Source organism: Oncorhynchus tshawytscha, linkage group LG14 (assembly GCF_018296145.1).
Source record: "Oncorhynchus tshawytscha isolate Ot180627B linkage group LG14, Otsh_v2.0, whole genome shotgun sequence".
NCBI lineage: Eukaryota > Metazoa > Chordata > Actinopteri > Salmoniformes > Salmonidae > Oncorhynchus > Oncorhynchus tshawytscha.
In genome coordinates this window covers 25,808,253-25,830,895 of record NC_056442.1, presented here as the reverse complement: position 1 = coordinate 25,830,895, position 22,643 = coordinate 25,808,253, and the positions used below count along the sequence as shown (strand labels likewise).

The following is a 22,643-nucleotide window of genomic DNA, read 5'->3' as shown; positions in this document are numbered from 1 at the left end:
AAAATGTATAAAATAGGTGAAATCAAAAGTTTTTTTTTACCAAGTTACACTTCTCTAAAGGCACCTAGTTGGTGGAACGACTCACACACATTACTGAAATACCAACGTACATATGACTGAAATACAGACATACAGTACTAGGTAAAAGTTTGGACACACCTATTCATTCAAGGGTTTTTCTTAATTTTTTTCAAAAGAAACATTGAACATCTAATAGTCAAATCATGTAAAAGCAGGTGAGCTGGTTCTGCTCTTTTTGGACATTTTCTGGTGTTTAGTGTCAGAAAACTGAGTGGATTGAGCATAACAGGTCTACCCTGTTATCCATAGACTAAACATGCTAGAAATCGTTAAATTGCCACTCCCTGCTGCTCACAACAAGCTCCCTTTCCCCCGGTCACAAGGGGATTTATGACTGATTTAAGATTAAATCATCCACCCTATTACGGTCAACTCTGTTACGGTCAACACTGTTACTTTATTTGCCACTTTTAACAGGTCCTTACTTTGACATTTTCTCATTTGACATCTTCAGATGGGAGACCTTGTTTTTTATGAAGTTGAACATGTGATCTTTATGACAAAATGTTTTTAAAAAAATAGGTGAAATCAAACAGTTTTTTGACCAAGTTACACTTCTTCAAAGGCACCGAGTCGATGGAATGACCCACACACATTACTGAAATACAGACACGTGACTGAAATACAGTGGGGCAAAAAAGTATTTAGTCAGCCACCAATTGTGCAGGTTCTCCCACTTAAAAAGATGAGAGAGGCCTGTAATTTTCATCATAGGTACACTTCAACTATGACAGACAAAATGAGAAAAAAATCCAGAAAATCACATTGTAGGATTTTTTTATGAATTTATTTGCAAATTATGGTGGAAAATAAGTATTTGGTCACCTACAAACAAGCAAGATTTCTGGCTCTCACAGACCTGTAACTTCTTCTTTAAGAGGCTCCTCTGTCCTCCACTCGTTACCTGTATTAATGGCACCTGTTTGAACTTGTTATCAGTATAAAAGACATCTGTCCACAACCTCAAACAATCACACTACATTGTAGAATAATAGTGAAGACATCAAAAATATGAAATAACACATATGGAATCATGTATTAACCAAAAAAGTGTTAAACAAATCATAATATATTTTATATTTGATATTCTTTAAAGTAGCCACCCTTTGCCTTGATGACAGCTTTGCACACTCTTGGAATTCTCTCAACCAGCTTCATGAGGTAATCACCTGGAATGCATTACAATTAACAGGTGTGCCTTGTTATAAGTTCATTTGTGGAATTGTTTTCCTTCTTAATGCGTTTGAGCCAATCAGTTGTGTTGTGACAAGGTATTTTATTTTACTTCACCTTTATTTAACTAGGCAAGTCAGTTAAGAACAAATTCTTATTTACAATGATGGCCGACCAAAAGGCCTCCTGCGGGTATGGGGGCTGGGATAAAATAAATAAATATATACAGTTGAAGTCGGAAGTTTACATTCACTTTAGCCAAATACATTTAAACTCAGTTTTTCACAATTCCTGACATTTAATCCTAGTAAAAATTCCCTATCTTAGGTCAGTTAGGATCACCACTACGTTTTGGGTAGCCTTTCACAAGCTTCCCACAATAGGTTGGGTGAATTTTGGCCCACTCCTGACAGAGCTGGTGTAACTGAGTCAGGTTTGTAGGCCTCCTTGCCCGCACACGCTTTTTCAATTCTGCCCACAAATTTTCTATAGGATTGAGGTCAGGGCTTTGTGATGGCCACTCCAATACCTTGACTTTGTTGTCCTTGAGCCATTTTGCCACAACTTTGGAAGTATGCTTGGGATCATTGTCCATTTGGAAGACCCATTTGCGACCAAGCTTCAACATCCTGACTGATGTCTTGAGATGTTGCTTCAATATATCCACGTACTTTTCCTCACTCATGATGCCATCTATTTTGTGAAGTTCACCAGTCCCTCCTGCAGCAAAGCACCCCCACAACATGATTCTGCCACCCCCGTGCTTCACGGTTGGGATGGTGTTCGTCGGTTTGCAAGCCTCCCCCTTTTTCCTCCAAACATAATGATGGTCATTATGGCCAAACAGTTATATTTTTGTTTCATCAGACCAGAGGACATTTCTCCAAAAAGTACAATCTTGTCCCCATGTGCAGTTGCAAACCGTAGTCTGGCTTTTTTAAGGCGGTTTTAGAGCAGTGGCTTCTTCCTTGCTGAGCGGCCTTTCAGGTTATGTCGATATAGGACTCATTTTTACTGTGGATATAGATACTTTTGTACCTGTTTCCTCCAGCATCTTCACAAGGTCCTTTGCCTTTGTTCTGGGATTGATTTGCACTTTTTGCACCAAAGTACGTTCATTTCTAGGAGACAAAATGCGCCTCCTTCCTGTGCGATATGACAGCTGTGTGGTCCCATGGTGTTTATACTTGCGTACTATTGTTTGTACAGATGAACGTGGTACCTCCAGGCGTTTGGATATTGCTCCCAAGGATGAACCATACTTTTGGAGGTCTACAATTCTTTTTCTGAGGTCTTGGCTGATTTATTTTGATTTTCCCATGATGTCAAGCAAAGAGGCACTGAGTTTGAAGGTAGGCCTTGAAATACATCCACAGGTACACCTCCAATTGACTCAAATTATGTCAAGTAGCCTATCAGAAGCTTCTAAAGCCATGGCATGATTTTCTGGAATTTTCCAATCCGTTTAAAGGCCGTTTAAACTTAGTGTATGTACAATTTTGACCCACTGGAATTGTGATACAGTGAATTATAAGTGAAATAATCTGTCTGTAAGCTATTGTTGGAAAAATGACTTGTGTCATGCACGAAGTAGATGTCCTAACCGACTTGCCAAAACTATAGTTTGTTAACAAGACATTTGTGGAGTGGTTGAAAAACAAGTTTAATGACTCCAACCCAAGTGTTTGTAAACTTCCAACTTCAACTGTATATATAAATATAGTACAAAACACACATCACGACAAGAGAGACAACACAACACTTCATAAAGAGAGACCTAAGACGACAACAACATAGCAAGGCAGCAACACATGACAACACAGCATGGTAGCAACACAAAATGACAACAATATGGTAGCAACACAACATGGTAGCAGCACAAAACATGGTACAAACATTATTGGGCACAGCCAACAGCACAAAGGGCAAGAAGGTAGAGACAACAATACATCACGCAAAGCAGTCACAAATGTCAGTAAGAGTGTCCACGACTGAGTCTTTGAATGAAGAGATTGAGATAAAACTGTCCAGTTTCAGTGTTTGTTGCAGGTCGTTCCAGTCGCTAGCTGCAGCGAACTGAAAAGAGGAGCAACCCAGGGATGTGTGCTTTATGGGACCTTTAACAGAATGTGACTGGCAGACTGGTAGTGGTGGTATACAGAAAATAGCCCTATTTGGTAAAAGACCAAGCTAACATTATGGCAAGAACAGCTCATACAAGCAAAGAGAATCGACAGTCCTTCATTACTTTAAAACATGAAGGTCATTCAATACGTAACATTTCAAGAACTTTGAACATTTCTTAAAGTACAGTCACAAAAAAACATAAAGCGGATATGATGAAACTGGCTCTCATGAGGACCGCCACAGGAAAGGAAGACCCAGAGTTACCTCTGCTGCAGAGGATAAGTTCATTAGAGTTACCAGTACCTCAGATTGCAGCCCAAATAAATGCTTCACAGAGTTAAAGTAACAGACACATCTCAACATGAACTGTTCAGAGGAGACTGTGTGAATCAGGCCTTCATGGTTGAATTGCTGCAAAGAAACCACTACTAAAGGACACCAATAAGAAGAGACTTATTTGGGCCAAGAAGCATGAGCAATGGATATTAGACTGGTGGAAATCTGTCCTTTGGTCTGATGAGTCCAAATATGATATTTTTGGTTCCAACAGCCGTGTCTTTGTGAGATGCAGAGTTGGTGAACAGATGATCTCCGCATGTGTGGTTCCCACCGTGAGGCATAGAGGAGGAGGTGTGGGGGTGTTTTGCTGGTGCACTTGTCAATGATTTATTTCGAATTCAAGGCACACTTAAACAGCATGGCTACCACAGCATTCTGCAGCGATACGTTATCCCATCTGGTTTGCGCTTAGTGGGACTGTCATTTGTTTTTCAACAGGGCAATGACCCAACACACCTCCAGGTTGTGTAAGGGCTGTTTGACCAAGAAGGAGAGTGATGGAGTGCTACATCAGATGACCTGGCCTCCACAATCACCCGACCTCAACCCAATTGAGATGGTTTGAGATGAGTTGGACCGCAGAGTGAAGGAAAAGCAGCCAGCAAGTGCTCAGCATATGTGGGATCTCCAGGTGAAGCTGGTTGAGAGAATGCCAAGAGTGTGCAAAGCTGTCATCGAGGCAAAGGGTGGCTACTTTGAAGAATTGAAAATATATTTTGATTTGTTTAACACTGTTTTGGTTACTACATGATTCCGTATGTGTTATTTCATATTTTTGATGTCTTCACTATTATTCTTCAATGTAGAAAATAGCAAAAAATTAAGAAAAGCCCTTGAATGAGTAGCTGTGTCCAAATTTTTGACTGGTACTGTATGTCTGAAGGAAATGCAACATTTTACTGAGATACAAAAACATTACTGAGAGATCATGTATGGTGTTGTTTGTAACAGTAACTTCTGACTCCTGTATCTCCCTTACCATCTCAGTACTCACCTTCTTTGACAGAGATGAAGGAGAAGGCCGCACACAACAACAGAGTGACAGCATGCATGACAAGTATCTGTTTATTCCTGTCAGTCTCTGATGGTGTCTGACTAAAAATATATGTCTACATGCTACTAAGTAGTTATCTTATTTGTTGAGTGATCATCCATTAACAAACCCCAGCGAACACAAAAGCATGGATTGAGTAATGTTTTCTCAGAACTGGGTGAGTTCACTTTACATTTACATTTATTTCACATTTATAACATTATTATTCATGTGTTGGTATCTTTATTTTAACTGTAATATTTTACTTCGATACTCAAATAGCCTCTGATATTTAGAAATCGCTGCATCGTCTACCGAGTCAGTAATGAAGGGGACGACTATGAATGTAAAGGAGAAATGTGGGTTGTAAAACAAAAACTTAAATCTGACTGCAAATCCTTTTAACGCAGTTCCACTACACGGTCCCAACTTCACCCCAAGTTAGGGCCATGCTGACAATACACTGTATGATTTGCAAATTACTCCGTTTGTGCTTGCCAATGTTTGTGTGTGTGTTAGTGTGTGAGAAACATTTTAGGAGATTAGATGGTCATTATGTGTATCATAGAGAATTTTCTCTGAGTGGCCCCTACACCTCACTCCACCCAACCCCCCCCTGCCCCAGAGCTCAGTCCTCTCAGCTGACTCGGCTTTGTGGAACACTGGGAAGGGAGTTCTATGCGTCTTTTATAACAAATTACTCACCCTCAACAAAACAAGAACAGACTGCACATCTGCCTACCTCACACACACAGACACGCCATGACTTAATAAAGTGATGAAAGGAGAACCGGACTATAAACACCGGGGGGATTTTCACTGGATTTTAAACCTCAAATTGGTGGACTAAATATTTTGTTCTTGTGGGATTCTTTTACATTGTGGGATGTATATAGACATATATTTTTGGTATTCGTAACAAAATGATGACTCAATCACTGTGGGGTGATACAGGCTTTTTTTTAAAAATCTGTCACATTGAGCTTTCCTGCTGAAACGTTTCAAAGTGACCTTTTCTTCTTTCACATTCCAACAAGCATGTTGTTGATGTGCTCTTAACAACAACACTTGACTACACTGGAGTAGGTCTTAGGATGTGGGTGCTCAATGTTTCCCTGGAAGACTGAAACGGAACTTGAACCAAAGATGACAGACCTCACCGAAGTATCTGTTTACTCAGAATCCTCGGACATTTACAAGGTGAGGACAGCGATAGCTTGTGTGGGCCTGGAATTCTGGTTCCAATTTTTGATAGCAACTTTGTATTCATGGTGGAAAGTTACTTGGCGTTCCATGTTATACCAGATGTCTTTGCTTTTCACAGAATGTTTTCTGCAACCCCGCGTTTGAGCTTGATGGTGAGCGTGAGGAGAAAGTGGAAGGATTCAGTTCTGCCAGTACTGCCATGGCCCTAGAGCCAGTAAAGAGCCCAGCTGCAATCAGTGAGTCTGACAACCTAGTTTCCCTGTTCCATAACATCACACCGGAGTTGGATACGCAACAAGATTGGTTGATTCAGATGCCAAGACCTATTCAATTTGATCTAGCTGTTGTATTACACCATTGGAAAGTGGAAACAAAGATTCTAGGAGGGACAGGAAGGTTCTAACTGAAAGTTAAAAAATAAAAATAAAACATTTAGGGGGTAGATCAACATTTTTGTAAATATATACAGTACCAGTCAAATGTTTAGACACACCTACTCATTCAAGGGTTTTCATTATTTTTTTAAAACTACTTTCTACATTGTAGAATAATAGTGAAAACATCAAAACTATGAAATAACACATGTAGTAACCAAAAAAGTGTTAAACAAATCAAAATCTATTTATATTTGCTTTGATGACAGCTTTGCACACTCTTGGCATTCTCTCAACCAGCTTCACCTGGAATGGTTTTCCAACAGTCTTGAAGGAGTTCCCACATATGCTGAGCACTTGTTGGCTGCTTTTCCTTCACTCTGCGGTCCAACTCATCCCAAAACATCTCAATAAGGTTGAGGTCGAGTGATGGTGGAGGCCAGGTCATCTGATGCAGCACTCCATCACTCTCCTTCTTGGTCAAATAGCTGTTACACAGGCTGGTGGTGTTTTGGGTCATTGTCCTGTTGAAAAACAAATGATAGTCTCATTAAGCGCAAACCAGATGGGATGGTGTATCGCTGCAGAAATCTGTGGTAGCCATGCTGGTTATGTGTGCCTTGAATTCTAAATAAATCACTGACAGTGTAACCAGCAAAGCACCCCCACACTATAACACCTCCTCCTCCATGCTTCACGGTGGGAACCACACATGCGGAGATCATCCGTTCACCTACTCTATGTCTCACAAAGACACGGCGGTTGGTACCAAAAATCTCAAATTTGGGCTCATCAGACCAAAGGACAGATTTCCACCTGTCTAATGTCCATTGCTCGTGTTCTTGGCCTAAGCAAGTCCCTTCTTCTTATTGGTGTCCTTTAGTAGTGGTTTCTTTGCAGCAATTTGACCATGAAGGTCTGATTCACACAGTCTCCTCTGAACTGTTGATGTTGAGATGTGTCTGTTACTTGAACTCTGTGAAGCATTTATTTGGGCTGCAATTTCTGAGGCTGGTAACTCTAATGAATTTATCCTCTGCAGCAGAAGTAACTCTGGGTCTTCCTTTCCTGTGGCGGTCCTCATGAGATCCAGTTTCATGATATTGCTTGATGGTTTTTGCGACTGCAATTAAAGAAACTTTCAAAGTTCTTGAAATGTCCTGTATTGACTGACCTTCATGTCTTAAATTAATGATGGAATGCTGTTCCTATTTGCTTATTTGAGCTGTTCTTGCCATAATATAGAGTTGGTATTTTACCAAATAGGGCTATCTTCTGTATACCAATCCTACCTTGTCACAACACAACTGATTGGCTCAAACGAATTAAGACATTTTTTTTATTCCACAAAATAACTTTTAACAAGGCACACCTGTTAATTGAAATGCATTCCAGGTGACTATCTCATGAAGCTGGCTGAGAGAATGCCAAGAGTGTGCAAAGCTGTCATCAAGGCAAAGGGTGGCTACTTTGAAGAATCTAACATCTAAAATATGATTTGATTTGTTTAACACTTTTTACCATATGTGTTATTTCATATTTTTGATGTCTTCACTATTATTCTACAATGTAGAAAATAGTAAAAATAAATAAAACCCTGGAATGAGTAGGTGTGTCCAAATGTTTGACTGGTACTGTATATACAGTGCCTTCCGAAAGTATTCAGACCCCCTGATTTTTTCCCACATTTCTTAGGTCACAGCCTTATTCTAAAATTAATTAAATCATTTTTTTCCCTCATCAATGTAAACACAATACCCTATAATGACAAAGCAAAAACAGGTTTTTGACATTTTTGCTAATATATTAAAAATAAAAAAAACTGAAATATCACACAGTATTCAGACCCTTTACCCAGTACTTTGCTGAAGCACCTTTGGCAGCGATTACAGCCTTGAGTCTTCTTGGGTATGATTCTACAAGCTTGGCATACCTGTATTTGGGGAGTTTCTCCCATTCTTCTTTGCAGATCCTCTCAAGCTCTGTCAGGTTGGATGGGGAGCATTGCTTCACAGCTATTTTCAGGTCTCTCCAGAGATGTTCGATCGTGTTCAAGTCCGGGCTCTGGCTGGGCCAGTCAAGTTCATTCAGAGACTTGTCCCGAAGCCACTCCTAAGTTGTCTTGGCTGTGTGCTTAGGGTCATCCCCACAGCATGATGCTGCCACCACCATGCTTCACCGTAGGGATGGTGCTAGGCTTCCTCCAGACATTCCGCTTGGCATTCAGGCCAAAGAGTTCAATCTTGGTTTCATCAGACCAGAGAATTGTGTTTCTCATGGTCTGAGAGTCTTTAGGTGCTTTTTGACAAACTCCAAGCGGGCTGCCATGTGTCTTTTACTGAGGAGTGGCTTCCATCTGGCCACTCTACCATAAATGCCTGATTGGTGGAGTGCTGCAGAGATGGTTGTCCTTCTGGAAAGTTCTCCCATCTCCAAAGAGGACTATAAAGCTCTGTCAGAGTGACCATCATGTTATTGGTCACCTGCCTGACCAAAGCCCTTCTCCCACCATTGCTCAGTTTGGCCATTTAAGAATGATGCAATATATATGGCACAGCTGTCCATTTTTTGGTCCTTAAATGAAACTGGTATCTTTTTTTATTTATCATAATTTTCTTTAACCAATTTAGGTCTTTAATGCAGGGCCGACAGACAAGTTCCTTACTTTTTCCCCCTTCCACTTGCCTCTTCCATTTTTGCGGTACAACTTAAAGTTTCCTCAATCACCCATGTCTTTCCTCCCTGTGTGTGTGTGTGTGTGTGTGTGTGTGTGTGTGTGTGTGTGTGTTGTGTGTGTGTGTGTTGGTTTGAGTGTGTGTGTGCATGTGTACGTATCCCAGTCCGAGGTGTGTTCAGTGTGTGTGTGATGCGTCTGCGGGGTCCGTGGTGTAGCTGGGGGCCGTGGTGGTCTCTGTTGCAGCTGTGCTCCTGGTAGCAGCCCTGGGCCTGGCACTGGTGCTCATCTTCACACGTGAGTGCGGGGGGGACCACACAGATACTATAAATCCATGTCATTTTATGGGTGGAACAGTGGGACCTCTGATCCTCAACAGGAAGTGTTCACTGAGCATGGTGTACATACATTTCACTCATCTCTCAAAAAAGCTGGAAGGACCCTAATGAAAAAAATCTCAATCTCATAGACGCCTACATAATTATGGACACAATATCCTTATTTAAACTAGCATTGCCAATTCATACACTATATGGTCCCTTGAGCATGGAATGGCAGTGCAGTACTTGTGCACATCACAAGCTTGTGTCATTCACTAATGTCCTCTTACTCTATCTCCCACTGGGTTCTTCACCCCACAGAGCTAAAGGGGCAGAGTGTGGATGGGGAAGTGGTGTCGACCAATCCCCTGGACTTGTTGACTGGAGATGGACTGCCTCGTGATCTACCCACAACCTCCACCAACCACAGTCAGAGGGACATTACAGTGGCCCCACAGCCAGCCAGATACCCTACCCCTGAAACTAGTGAGTATTTTTCTACTACAATTGTATCCATAAAAATAGAATAAGTAGTTATATTCCAATGATTGTACCTTACAGATATGTACTTACCTACAGATACATACAATACAATAATAATACAGTAATACACTACCCTGTACTTTTCTCACTGTTTGTCTGTCTCAGGATGTGGGGGTGTATTGACAGCCTCAGAGGGCAGCTTTAGCTCCCCCAACCACCCTGGATCGTATCCCCCGGACTCGCTGTGTGTCTGGGTGATACGGGCGCGCCCTCCATCTCTGGTCCAGATCCATGTGTCCTCTCTGACCATAGAAGGACCATCCCCCTGCCTCTTTGACTGGCTGGAGGTTCAGGAGGAGACGGAGCAGCCTTCTGTTGTCACCAGGTGGGTCAAACATACTGTATCTAAACTTGTTCAAGGTGGAAGATGCCTCTAATCACAGATCCAGGATCAGATTAACATAAGTGACTATGGGCATGTTTTACACACTTCTGAACCTAATGCATGACAGCCTCTTGAAAAATCATACTCTTCATGACACACTGTGGCAACTAGGTGGCATACAAGTTCTGTATAGATGGCAACTCTGCCTACTTTCTGGCCCTGAATATTTTGCGGTTCTGCTGTTGAGGGTTTTTAGGTGAAGAATAAAGATGAATTATGATTGCCTTTTGTGGCTGACATTTTAAAACTGAACGTTATCTCCACTCTAGGTTCTGCGGCAACGTGGCACCCCCTACTGTGAACACCAACAGCAGCACTGTGTGGGTGACCTTCCGCTCTGACGGAAGCATCGGAGGCAGTGGCTTCATCGCCCAGTACCACGCCATCACACCTGAACAGAGTGAGTACTGGGTCAGAGGTAGAATCAACAGATCTTTGCTTCAGGAAACATGTATTTTCACAGTACAGTAACATATACCATCAGCAATGTGTGTGTCTGGTCTCAGAGAGCTGCTCCGGGGAGGAGTTTATGTGTGACCACGGGCGCTGCATCCTGCCTGTGTCAGTGTGTGACGGTCAGCCCAACTGTCATGACCTCTCTGATGAGGCCAACTGCAGCCACAAGCACAAAGGTAAGAACAGGGTGTACAGCACAGTACACACTCAGCATCATAGTGAGTCATCTGCATAAATACAGCAGCTCATAGCAAAATAATGCAAAATGGTAGTCTCCTAAGTCTCGCTCATCACAAAGTCGTGAGGAAGCCTGGTAATCAATTCTAGTAAAAGGGCAATCGTTTGCTTATCTATGCGAAACTAAACATCACCGTTTTTTGCTATGTTGTTGAACAGAGTGTGGGGGCAAAAAGACTGGACTCTACGGCTACCTGGCGAGTCCAAACCACCCAAAGCCTTACCCTCAACAACAGGTACCTATCTACACCTGATCTAGTAAACCATCACCAACATGCATCGTATCTAATTGACATACCCAGCCATATACCCAGAATAGACTTCATGAAATCCTACCATGGTAAAGTATGTTTAATCTACTCTTATTTCTCTGTCAGTTGTGCACATGGCAGATCTCTGTGGAGGAGGGTCATGTGATCAGGCTGAGTTTCCATAACTTCAGTCTGGAGACTCAGGACGTGTGTGAGTTTGACTATGTAGAGGTGCGTGACCGTGCTGATACCGGGGCCGGCAGAGTACTCGGACGGTAAGACCTATTATAATAGCTTCCCAATGTTTTTATTTCATACACTACCAATGAATTAGTTCAGAAGGGTTGAAAAAAGGAATGCTCAAAGCAAGTACATCCAGGCAAATGAAATGTTCTAAAATCAAGCGTAGGTGTTGTATGACAGACAGTATGTGACATGAATACAGAACCAGTCAAAAGTCATTCAAGGGGTTTTCTTTATTTTTACTTTTTTTTTTTTTTTACTGTTTTCTAAGTCATCAAAACTATGAAATAACATGCAGAATCATGTATTAACCAAAAAAGTATTAAACCAATCAAAATATACTTTATATTTGAGATTCTTCAAAGTAGCCACTCTTTGCCTTGATGACAGCTTTGCACGCTCTTGGCATTCTCTCAACCAGCTTCATGAGGTAGTCACCTGGAATGGATTTCAACTAACATGTGTGCCTTGTTAACAGTTAATTTGTGGAATTTTGTTTGAGCTAATCAGTTGTGTTGTGACAAGGTAGAGGTGGTATACAGAAGATAGCCCTATTTGGTAAAAGACCAAGTCCATATTATGGCAAGAACAGCTCAAATAAGCAAAGAGAAATGACAGTCCATCATTACTTTAAGAGATGAAGGTCAGTCAATATGGAAAATTTCAAGAACTTTGAAAGTGTCTTCAAGTGAAGTCGCAAAAACCATCAAGCCTTATGATGAAACTTGCTCTCATGAGTCCAAATTTGAGATTTATGGTTCTAACAACCGTGTATTTGTGAGATGCAGAGTAGGTGAACGGATGATCTCTGCATGTGTGGTTCCCACCATGAAGCATGGAGGAAGAGGTGTGATGGAGTGGGGGGGCTTTTCTGGTGACACTGTCAGTGATTTATTTAGAATTCAAGGCACGCTTAACCAGCATGGCTACCACAGCATTCTGCAGTGATACGCAATCCCATCTGGTTTGCGCTTATAAGGACTATCATTTGTTTTTCAACAGAACCTAATATTTTGATTTGTTTAACACTTTGTTGGCTACTACATGACATATGTGTTATTTCATAGTTTTGATGTATTTTTGATTATTATTCTATAATGCAGAAAATAGTAAAAAATAAAGAAAACCCTTAAATGTGTAGGTGTGGCTATCTTTTGACTGGTACTGTATGTGTACCATAAAACATTCACAACAGTAACAGCACTCTTCCTTGATAAGACAGTGTATCCTGTAGTAGGCTAGCCTGTGGTGGGAACTCCTACGGTTGCGAAACAGAACATGGTCACAAACAGATCTGGGACCAGGCCAATTGTACCCTACTGTACAACAGCCTGTAACACAGTACTACTGTTAATGTACCACAGCCAGCTCTAGTGTTCCTTCTCTATCCTGTCCCAGGTACTGTGGCACCAGCCTGCCTCCTGAGCTGACCTCCTCTGGGCCTCAGATAACTGTGGTATTTGTGGCTGACGAGGGTGTGGCAGACAGTGGCTTCAACGCGTCCTACCAGGCCATCTCCCTCTCTGAGAGTGAGACCCCCCCCACACACACACACACACACCGGTGGTGTTCAGTAGGACAGACCGTAGCAAAAAGTTTAGCAACAGGACCATCCTTGTTTCACTCTGTTTCAAAACGTTTCCTCCTTACTGAACATGACCCAGATCGGTCTCCCTGTATCTAGTCTGTTATGCTCTTGTAAACGTAGAAAATAAGCCAATTTATTAAAACATCTAAAAGTGGTTTAGTTAAAGGAATTACACTGGAAATACGAGAAGTGTATCACCTGTTTACTTGTTTGGGACAGGAACATGCAGTCCTACTCAGTTTGCCTGCAGCAGTGGAGAGTGCCTGCACCAGGAGTGGCTGTGTGATGGCTGGACTGACTGTGCAGACGGGACAGATGAGCACAACTGTGACAACTCGACCTATCCCACTTTCAGTGAGCCAACAATACACAAGACACCCATCATATTGGTTTGATTCCTACAGCAATAACACAACTGCTACGCTTTCAAGTAGAATTACTCCATTATGACAGATTAGTAATGTTTTCTGTATTTGTATCATACCTCTCCCCCAGGCTTGTCCTGTGAGCCCATCGAGGTGGAGATGTGTCAGGGCCTGAGCTACAACCACACCTCCTTCCCCAACATTTGGCTGTCCATCGCTGACCAGAGAGAGGCAGCCACGCTGCTCCGTCAGTACATGGTGAGAACGCACACCTGGCCTGTCAACACACAACCACACAGAACAATATACATTTTTCTTTAATGTGTTTTTAGTTAACTTGAACATTATTTGTAACATAATATAGGTGCATAGCAGTGGAGGCTGCTGAGGGGAGGATGACTCATAATAATGGCCAGAATGGAATCAAACACATGGTGTTCATGTGTTTGATACCATTCCATTCAAGCCATTCCAGACATTATTATGAGCCGCCCTCCCGTCAGCAGCCTCCACTGGTGCATAGCAATATGTTGTTTCATCCACGATAAACCAACTACACACTGAAAAAGACCATAAAAGGGATGTGCAGACCTCCTTTAAGTGTTTGATTCTGATGGAGGTAGATACTGTACAGCCGCTCTATAACTCTCTCCCCTGTGGTTTGTGGTTATTACCAGGTGCTGATGGAGCTGGCGTGTTTCCAGCCCCTGCGCAGGCTGGTGTGTGGGATGTTCATGCCCCACTGCAGCCCTCAGGGTGGGGTGCTGCAGCCCTGCCGGTCAGTGTGCTCCTGGGCAGCGCAGCAGTGTAGTCAGGCCCTGGATGTCTTCACCTTCAGCTGGCCCTTCAACTGCCACCTGCTACCTGACTCCCAAGACCCTATGGAGTGCTCCAGCCCTTGAAGTATAGCACCTGCCCCATTCATTTGCTACAGTACAACCATAGTTATGAGATGAATCCAACACAGGACTATAAGAACTCTTAAGAATACCATCAATGCTCCAATCTTTTCAACGAGTCTTGCAGTCTCGCTTGGACACTGAACATCATCATCATCTAAGGACCTTTACATGCAAAAAGAATCACAATGTTGCACTTCTGCAGACTCTATATGGTTCTAGCCTTGTACAGCATAATACAGATGTATGGAACAGAACAGGTTGGAGTTAACATGGGAATAGAAAATAAATGTACATCTTAATAAAAAACAATGCTGATTTTGACATACTGTAGCTTGATGTTTTGCAAATGTGTGTGATTGAACCATACATTTTTTGTGTAATGAATTTGACCGAGACAATACCTGTATGTTCTACATCAAATGCTTTTTTTTTGCACTATATTTATTTCTGTTTTCATGTCATTTAAAATAATGATTGATCCTGTCCAGAAACCTAAGGAAATAACATTTCAAAAAAGGATAGAATCGTAAACCATTTTTATTGCATTTTCTGACACACCGACACATGGTGCCTTACCTTCATACGGTTAGTGAATGAATGAACTGTAAAGATTTGACCTTTCCAGGGAAAACCTTAGATTATGTCAGTATGACAAAATACAGTGACATTACAATCCAAAGTGGTTTTGACATGGAAGTTGATTGTTCCTTACATGACCCTACCTGATATCTCATTTATTCAATATATCACTTCTGACATGTATGCTTACAGTATATGGGATACATTGATTATAAGAAGTCCTCAATTTATACATAAGCCCCAATGATCAATTTCACATATGAAACAAATAATTAAATTATTCCGTAATCATACTTACACTATACTTTACAAAAAAACAGTAGTGATGGCTGCAATGATTGGTTGTTATGGCGGCGTGATGAGTTTGAGCGTGTGTTCGAGGGCCACGGCAGTGAGGCCCCACACGCGGTGCTTCCCGTTGCGGAACACGGGCAGGGTGTATCCGTAGCGCTCACCGGTACGGAAGTGGGTGTATCCCTGATTCTGGGGACTGCATACGTGGGAGAGTGACAGGGTGAAAATCTCTTCTACCTGAGAGAGAATGAGGAATGTCATTTTAACTCCATGTTAGTTGGCATTCGTGTTAGTTCAGCCCAAAGGCAAACAGAGTTCTTGTAACTGTACCTCGGCAGGATTTGGCTTGAACGACAGCGCCTCCAGGGGGCCGAGGTTGGCCAGTACAGGGGCTATCATCATTCCAGACTGAGAGAAAATGTGCAATGATTAGGAAAAGCGGCAGATCAACAATTTACATAATGAAGACATACTCATATGAAGAAATGTTTCACTGAAAGAATACTACAGCATCTCAACTGTTCTAGCGCAGAGGGGAGCTACTAGCTGTGTGTCAGTGCGTCACATAGAGATGAATGGGGATCATGAAGGATTATGGGTAGGGTTAAGGTCCTCACCATATCCCGGATTGGTTTCAGCACGCCCCACACTTGGTTTGTTGCCACAGTGATGCCCAGTTCCTCACAAGCTTCTCTCAGGGCGGTGTCCACAACGTCCTTGTCCGAGGGGTCACGCTTGCCTCCTGCAAAACTGGAAATTCACACAGCACTTTGTCAATTTCTAGCCTTCTATACAACTTCATACATTCATTTATAAGACAATGTTTTTCTCAAAACACACTAACAAAGTTGTCATTTTCAGAGTTGTTAAGTTATGTCATGACATCATATGTCAAACATTAAATAGCCCAAAAGCAGTGGGAATGGTGCAGGAGTCTGTGGTTACCTGACGTCGCCCTTGTGTCTGCCCTTCAGTGCTGTGGATCTGAGGGTGAACAGGAAGGCGGGCTCTCCCTCCACAGAGCAAAGAGAGACCAGCACAGACGCCCACTTCCACTGGGCCTCACTGGGCCCCCTTTCCCCCCGGACGTCTTTCTCATACAGAGCCACATTAGGCTCCAGGCTCTGCCGGCAGCGCGCCTCGTTCACCAGCGAGAGGCACTCCCTCAGCGCACCTTCAGGGCCGGAGGCAGCAGACTGGTGCAGGCCTTGGCTCTGGAGAGAAAGGAGTCGCTGGGGATCCACAGTCCACTGTTTGGGTGTGGACACAAGCAGTCTGTGAAAAATGTCCTTGTGAATCTTGCCACTTTGAACAGGACTGTAACTATTACTTTTAACACCAAATGTGATGTTGACCTTCACCTCAGCAGACAAACATTGGCTACCATTGTCAGTTTGCCTCCTTTGTAGAAGGCACTTACGGTCGCTAGAACATTCGGTGGCTTTGGAATTGTCCAAATGTTCCAATGAAGTGGTTTTCCAAGGGTCACATGCTACTATCACCGGCAGTCGTGGTGTATGTTTCAAAGAGACAAAGCTAGAGTCCTGAGACAATTGAGGTCGGTTGGGAGGGGTGGCTTTTTGTAAGGGGTGTTGAGGTGCGGTGTTAAGGAGACAGCTTTCACAACCAGAGGTGCTTCTGCTAACAAGGTGTGAAGAGATGGCTGCCTCCTCCCCTCCACCATTCCCTCCATCCCCCTGACAGAGACTTCTCCCTGCTTTGGGTCCATTCCCCCTCTGACAAGCATGTTCAGGTAGGGCAGGCACGTGGGGGTCTCTGACAGACAGCAGCAGCAGGGTTCTGACAGGGCATGTCAAGGCCAGAATTTGTGGACTCCTGAACATTCTTGAAAATAGAGATGAGACAAATTAATAATTTCCTTTGCTCCACTAAACAAGGCTCAATGGTTAACTTATGTCAATAAAAAAAAAGTAAGCCTATTTTGACATGAGTGCAGTACAAATAAATAGGTTGTCCTCACTCTTCCCTGCAGCAGTGATTCTCAAACCGCTCCTCTGGGACCTCCCGCAGTTCCATGCATTTCCAAAGCTAGTACACCTGATTAAACTTGCCAATTAATCAAGCCCTTAATTAATTTAAGTGAATCACGTGTGCTAACGTTACTTCAGAACAACACAATTTTGACACGGTCCCCGAGGTGAGGTTTGAGAATAACTATTTTAAACTACTGCATTTGTTTATATATATATATATATATATATATATATATATATATATGTGACATGGGTCATTTTCCTGATTGCACATTCTGTAATCTGTAGCTAACATTGTGCAACAACGCTGCAAATTCAAGTTGCTGTCAGCAAGCAAGCAAGCTAACGTTAGCTGCTAGCCCAATGCATAATCTGGCAAATGGCTAGCTAGTTTTACAACCAACACTATTCAACGTTACCTTTCTTAGAATTCAGCTACTTAAAAAATGGTTTGAAGTTAACATTAGCTATTACCGAAGTTGTCAAACAAATCCGATTCTCGTCATTGGTGGCTAGCTAGATATAGCTAGCTGGTTAGGCAATGTTCCCTAGCTGTCAAACACATTTTGCTAGCCGGTTAGCAAACGCTATCAAGTTATTTTATTTTATCATGCAACTAGTACGAAAAAATAAAGTTAGTCACATCTCAAAAGGATCCCAATCTTATTCCAGGTCCAGTAAGAAACGGAGGTTAATGAATCCCCCGGTTCTTCTTCCAACAACCTCTCTAAACAACAATATAAATATTGCATAGCGGTAGACGCCTCCCCTTGGACATCTATAGTAGCTAGCTACTGCGCCAGTACCAAATATGTCCCTGAAAAAGCTTCATGTCATCACTTGCCCTCACGAGGTGAAACGATATCAACCATTTAGAGATGCCATACCACAAATATAAGGCCTGTCAAACCATGAAGTATTATACATTTATGTGAAGTTATTATTTACAAAAGAAAATATCTAGGAGTTTACTCATTTCTTATTTGAAGCAGGGCAATTCCACGGTGACAATTTCTATGAGACTTAGATTTTTCACAAAAAATGTATACCAAACAAAAACCATAGATTGTTATGTTTAACAAATCACACAGCTCTAATCACAATGACAACTTTTAACAATTTTACACTGAATATTTTACAAAACAACATTTACTGGAAGAACTGGGCAGATGCAGTTTGGTAACAGAATTTCTGTAAACTCTCCCTCAGTTTTTTACATTTGTGGCCACGTTTTACAAAAACTATTAACTCATTTGTTCCCAACTTTTCCCAGACTTTCCACTATGCAAATCTTATGTCATTAGTATAGCATAATCCGATCACGTAATTCATATTATTTTTATGTGTGTGTAAACACAAAAGTTAGTGGATTTGGCTATTTCAGTCACACCCTTTGCTGACAGGTGTATACAATTGAGCATACAGCTATGCAATCTCCATAGACAAACATTGGCAGTAGAATGGCCTTACTGAAGAGCTCAGTGACTTTCAATGTCATAGGATGACACTTTTCCAAGTCAGTTTGTCAGATTTTGCCCTGCTAGAGCTGCCCCGGTCAACTGTAAGTGCTGTTATTGTGAAGTGGAAACCTCTAGGAGCATTAATGGCTCAGCAGCGAAGTGGTAGGCCACACAAGCTCACAGAACGGGACCGCCTGTCCTCTGTTTAAACACTCACTACAGAGTTAAACTGCCTCTACAAGCAACATAAGCACAATAACTATAATTATAACACAGCCCATCTATAATTTAGCCCAAACAACTACCTCTTTCCCTACTTTATTTATTTATTTTGCTCCTTTGCACCCCATTATTTTTATTTCTACTTTGCACATTCTTCCATTGCAAATCTACCATTCCAGTGTTTTACTTGCTATATTGTATTTACTTTGCCACCATGGCCTTTTTTTGCCTTTACCTCCCTTATCTCACCTCATTTGCTCACATCGTATATAGACTTGTTTCTACTGTATTATTGACTGTATGTTTGTTTTACAACGACAGAGTTACACATGGAGTATGTGTCGAACTGCTTTGTTTATCTTGGCCAGGTCGCAATTGTAAATGAGAACTTGTTCTCAACTTGCCTACCTGGTTAAATAAAGGTGAAATAAAAATAAATAACTGTATTCGCCAGGAGAACCCTACCTGCCCAGTGCATAGTGCCAACTGTAAAGTTTGGTGGAGGAGGAATAAATGGTCTGGGGCTGTTTTTCATGGTTCAATCTAGGCCCCATAGTTCCTGTGAAGGGAAATCTTAACACTACAGCATACAATGACATTCATAATTTATTTGATCATTCAGCAAGTTTCCCTATCAGCATCCAGACCAAAATCATTGTGAATAGGCTTGGAAGTTCTTTCAAAGAGATGACCCGCTGAAATAAAATGGTGATTCAATCAAATGTATTTATAAAGCCATTTTTCTTTTTACATCAGATGTCAAAGTGCTTATACAGTAACCCATCCTAAAACCCCAAAGGGCAAGCAATGCAGATGTAGAAATACAGTGGCTAGGGGGAAAAAAACCTAGGAAGAAACCTAGAGGAACCAGGCTCTGAGGGGTGGCCAGTGCTCTTCTGGCTGTGCTGGGTGGAGATTATAGGAGTACGTGGCCATTAAGGCATCTTTAAGATGTTCAAAAGTTCATAGATGACCAGCAGGGTCAAATAATAATCACAGTGGTTGTAAAGGGTGCAACAGGTCAGCACCTCAGGAGTAAATGTCAACTGGCTTTTCAAAGCCAAGCATTCCGAGGTCTGGACAGCAGGTGCGAGAGGGATGGAGAGGGAGCAAGAGAGCGGGTTGAAAACAGCAGGTCCAGGAAAGAATGGCACGTCTGGTGAACAGATCAGGGTTCCATAGCCGCAGGGAGAACAGTTTAAACTGGAGTAGCAGCATGAACAGGTGGACTGGGGACGAGGACAGCCAGGAGTCGTCCGGCCAGGTGGTCCGAGGCATGATGGGTACGCACAAGTCCATGTAATGCTTTGTAGGTTAGCAGCAAAACCTTGAAATCAGCCCTAGCCTTAACAGGAAGCCAATGTGAAGATTAGCACTGGAGTAATAATATCCATTTTGGGGGGAAATTTTTCAAGATTCCTGCAGCCGTATTTAGCGTAAACTAAAGTTTTATTAAGTGTTTATCTGGGAAGCTGGAGAGTAGAACATTGTAGTAGTCTAATCTAGAAGTAACAAAAGCATGGATGAGCTTTTCTGCATAATTTTTGGACAAAAAGTTAGATTTTTGCAATGTTAAAGATGGAAAAAAGCTGCCCTTTCTTGATATGTTTGTCAAAAGAGAGATCAGGGTCCAGAGTAATGCAGAGATCCTTCAGTTTTATTTGAGACAGCTGTACAACCATAAAATTAATTGTCAGATCAAACAGCAGATGTCTTTGTTCTTTGGGACCGAGAACTCTAGTATCTTTGTTTAGTCCGAGTTTAAAAGTAAAACATTTGCCACTATCCACTTATGTCTGAAACACAGGCTTCCGGGTTAGTCAATTTTGGGGCTTCACCATTGAAATGTACAGCTGTGTGTCGTCCGCATAGCAGTGAAAGTTGGCAATGTTTTTCCCAATGACATCACCAAGATGTAGAATATATATAGGGTAACAATAGTGGTCCTAAAACGGAACCTTGAGGAACACCAACATCATTGCTTTGTCAGAGGACAAACCATCCACCGAGACAAACTATCTTTCTGACAGATGAGATCTAAACCAGGCAAGAACTTGTCCTTGTGGAAACCATAAAAGGTCTAATCTCCACAAAAGGATGTGGTGACCGATGGTGTCAAAAGCGACACTAAGGTCTAGGAGCACGAGGACCGATGCAGAGCCTTGGTCTGACACCATTAAAAGGCAATTTACCACCTTCACGAGTGCGGTCTCAGTACTATGATGTGGTCTAAAACGAGACTAGCGTGTTTCGCATACATTATTTGTCTTCAGGAAGACAGTGAGTTGCTGCTTTAAAAAAAATTTGAATGGGAGGAAATTTGAAATAGGCTGATTAGTTAAAAAATCTAAAAATCTGGGTCAAGGTTTGGCTTTTTCAGGAGAGGCTTTATTACTGCCACTTAGTGAGTTTGGGACACATTCAGAGGATAGGGAGCCATTTATTACATTCAGTATAGGAGGGCCAAGCACAAGAAGTAGCTCTTTCAGTAGTTTAGTTGGAATAGGGTCCAGTAGGCAGCTGGAAGGTTTGAAGGCCATGACTATTTTCGTGAATGTGTCGAAATACAGGATAAAAAAACTTGAGTGTCTCCAATGATCCTAGGTCCTGGCAGTTCTGTGCAGTTTTGAAGAAATAAGCATATTCAAAAAGGAGTGAGTCACTGCTGACGTGAAGGCGATCCTCACATGGGGAATGCTGCTTTTTTAGTTAGCTGTGTAACCATATTAAAAATAAATTGGATTGTTTTTATTCTCCTCAACCAGCTTGGAGAAGTAGGCTAATCGAGCACCAGTAAGGGCGCTTCGATATTTCACGGTACTGTCAAATATTTTTATAACTAAACCAAGATAGACCACAGCCTGTTGTTTCAAATGGGAACAAATGAGTTATAATGGGCAAAACAAGCATGGAGGTGGGCAGAGCTAAGCATGAGCTAGCAAGATCCTTTTGGTGCGTTCTATCACGCATGCACATTTTTCCATTAGGGAACACCTACTCTGTGAAGTGCGCGTGTGCAATAACTCAAGTTGCCTTTGCACTCCTTCTAAACAACGCAATTTTTGAAACTTTGGCAAAGAGTAAAGTTTACAAAACTTAGTCCACTCTGTTCATAACATATATTCTAATTTTGGGAACAGAAAATAGTCCTGAGATCCCAAGTTTTGTCGATGAGAGAATGTGCAGAATGTCAGTCACAATCCATCTCATTCCATCTTCTCCCACTGCTGGCAACTGGGCTTCCTCTCAATACCATAATTTTGGTATTGAGTAGAAACGCCAAGCCGATGCTTTACATTTATACATCTGGTAAAATATCTCTCACTGTTCTGTCTGTGGTCTTTCCAAGCTAGTCGGAATACATCGTTTGTTGGAACGCCATTTCCGTTCCAATTTTCTGGAAGATTGCTTCAGGGCTCGGGTATTTTCTGTCTACCAGGAAGCTCATTTCTTGTGACACAATGATTTTGTTTTGTTTTTAGAGGAGCGACTGCATCTAGGGTATCACGCTAGGTTAAGTTTGTTGATAAGTTTATGATGAGAGCACCCCTCCAGCTTGGATGGAGTCCGTCACTCCTCAGCAGGCCAGGCTTGGTCCTGTTTGTGTGGGGATCCAAGAGAGGGACAGTTATCTATCTTTTGGGAGGGGCAGAAAACTGTTTTGTTTTCAACCAGCGATTGAGTTGTGCAAGTCTGCTGTAGAGCTCATCACCCCCCCACCCCCCACCAAACTGGGAGGGGGGCAGAGACAATTACTCGATACCAACACATCTTTCTTATCTAAGTTACACTCAAGT

The 22,643-nt window shown here is 42.1% G+C and overlaps 2 protein-coding genes across 5 annotated transcripts; one reads left to right on the top strand and one right to left on the bottom strand.

The window, feature by feature from the left end:
* The first annotated feature begins 5,899 nt into the window (after positions 1 to 5,899).
* On the top strand, positions 5,900 to 14,703 carry LOC112266848 (membrane frizzled-related protein). The gene is made up of 13 exons (XM_042296656.1): positions 5,900 to 5,953; positions 6,078 to 6,173; positions 9,226 to 9,304; positions 9,649 to 9,813; positions 9,976 to 10,195; positions 10,525 to 10,655; positions 10,762 to 10,887; positions 11,108 to 11,184; positions 11,326 to 11,474; positions 12,841 to 12,971; positions 13,250 to 13,384; positions 13,526 to 13,653; positions 14,073 to 14,703. Exons 1-13 carry the CDS (start codon positions 5,900 to 5,902, stop codon positions 14,295 to 14,297), a joined length of 1,716 nt encoding a protein of 571 aa, XP_042152590.1. The 3' UTR covers positions 14,298 to 14,703.
* A 113-nt stretch (positions 14,704 to 14,816) lies between these two features.
* On the bottom strand, positions 14,817 to 17,992 carry LOC112266847. 4 transcript variants are annotated; one of them, XM_024444727.2, is made up of 5 exons: positions 17,639 to 17,992; positions 16,116 to 17,015; positions 15,788 to 15,920; positions 15,501 to 15,578; positions 14,817 to 15,407 (listed from the first exon to the last, which is right to left on the bottom strand). In XM_024444727.2, exons 2-5 carry the CDS (start codon positions 17,012 to 17,014, stop codon positions 15,222 to 15,224), a joined length of 1,296 nt encoding a protein of 431 aa, XP_024300495.1. In that variant the 5' UTR covers position 17,015; positions 17,639 to 17,992; the 3' UTR covers positions 14,817 to 15,221. The 4 variants fall into 4 exon arrangements, with proteins under 4 accessions (XP_024300495.1, XP_024300494.1, XP_024300493.1 ...); XM_024444726.2 differs by having other exon boundaries at positions 17,584 to 17,991; XM_024444725.2 differs by having other exon boundaries at positions 17,808 to 17,990.
* Positions 17,993 to 22,643: the final 4,651 nt, after the last annotated feature.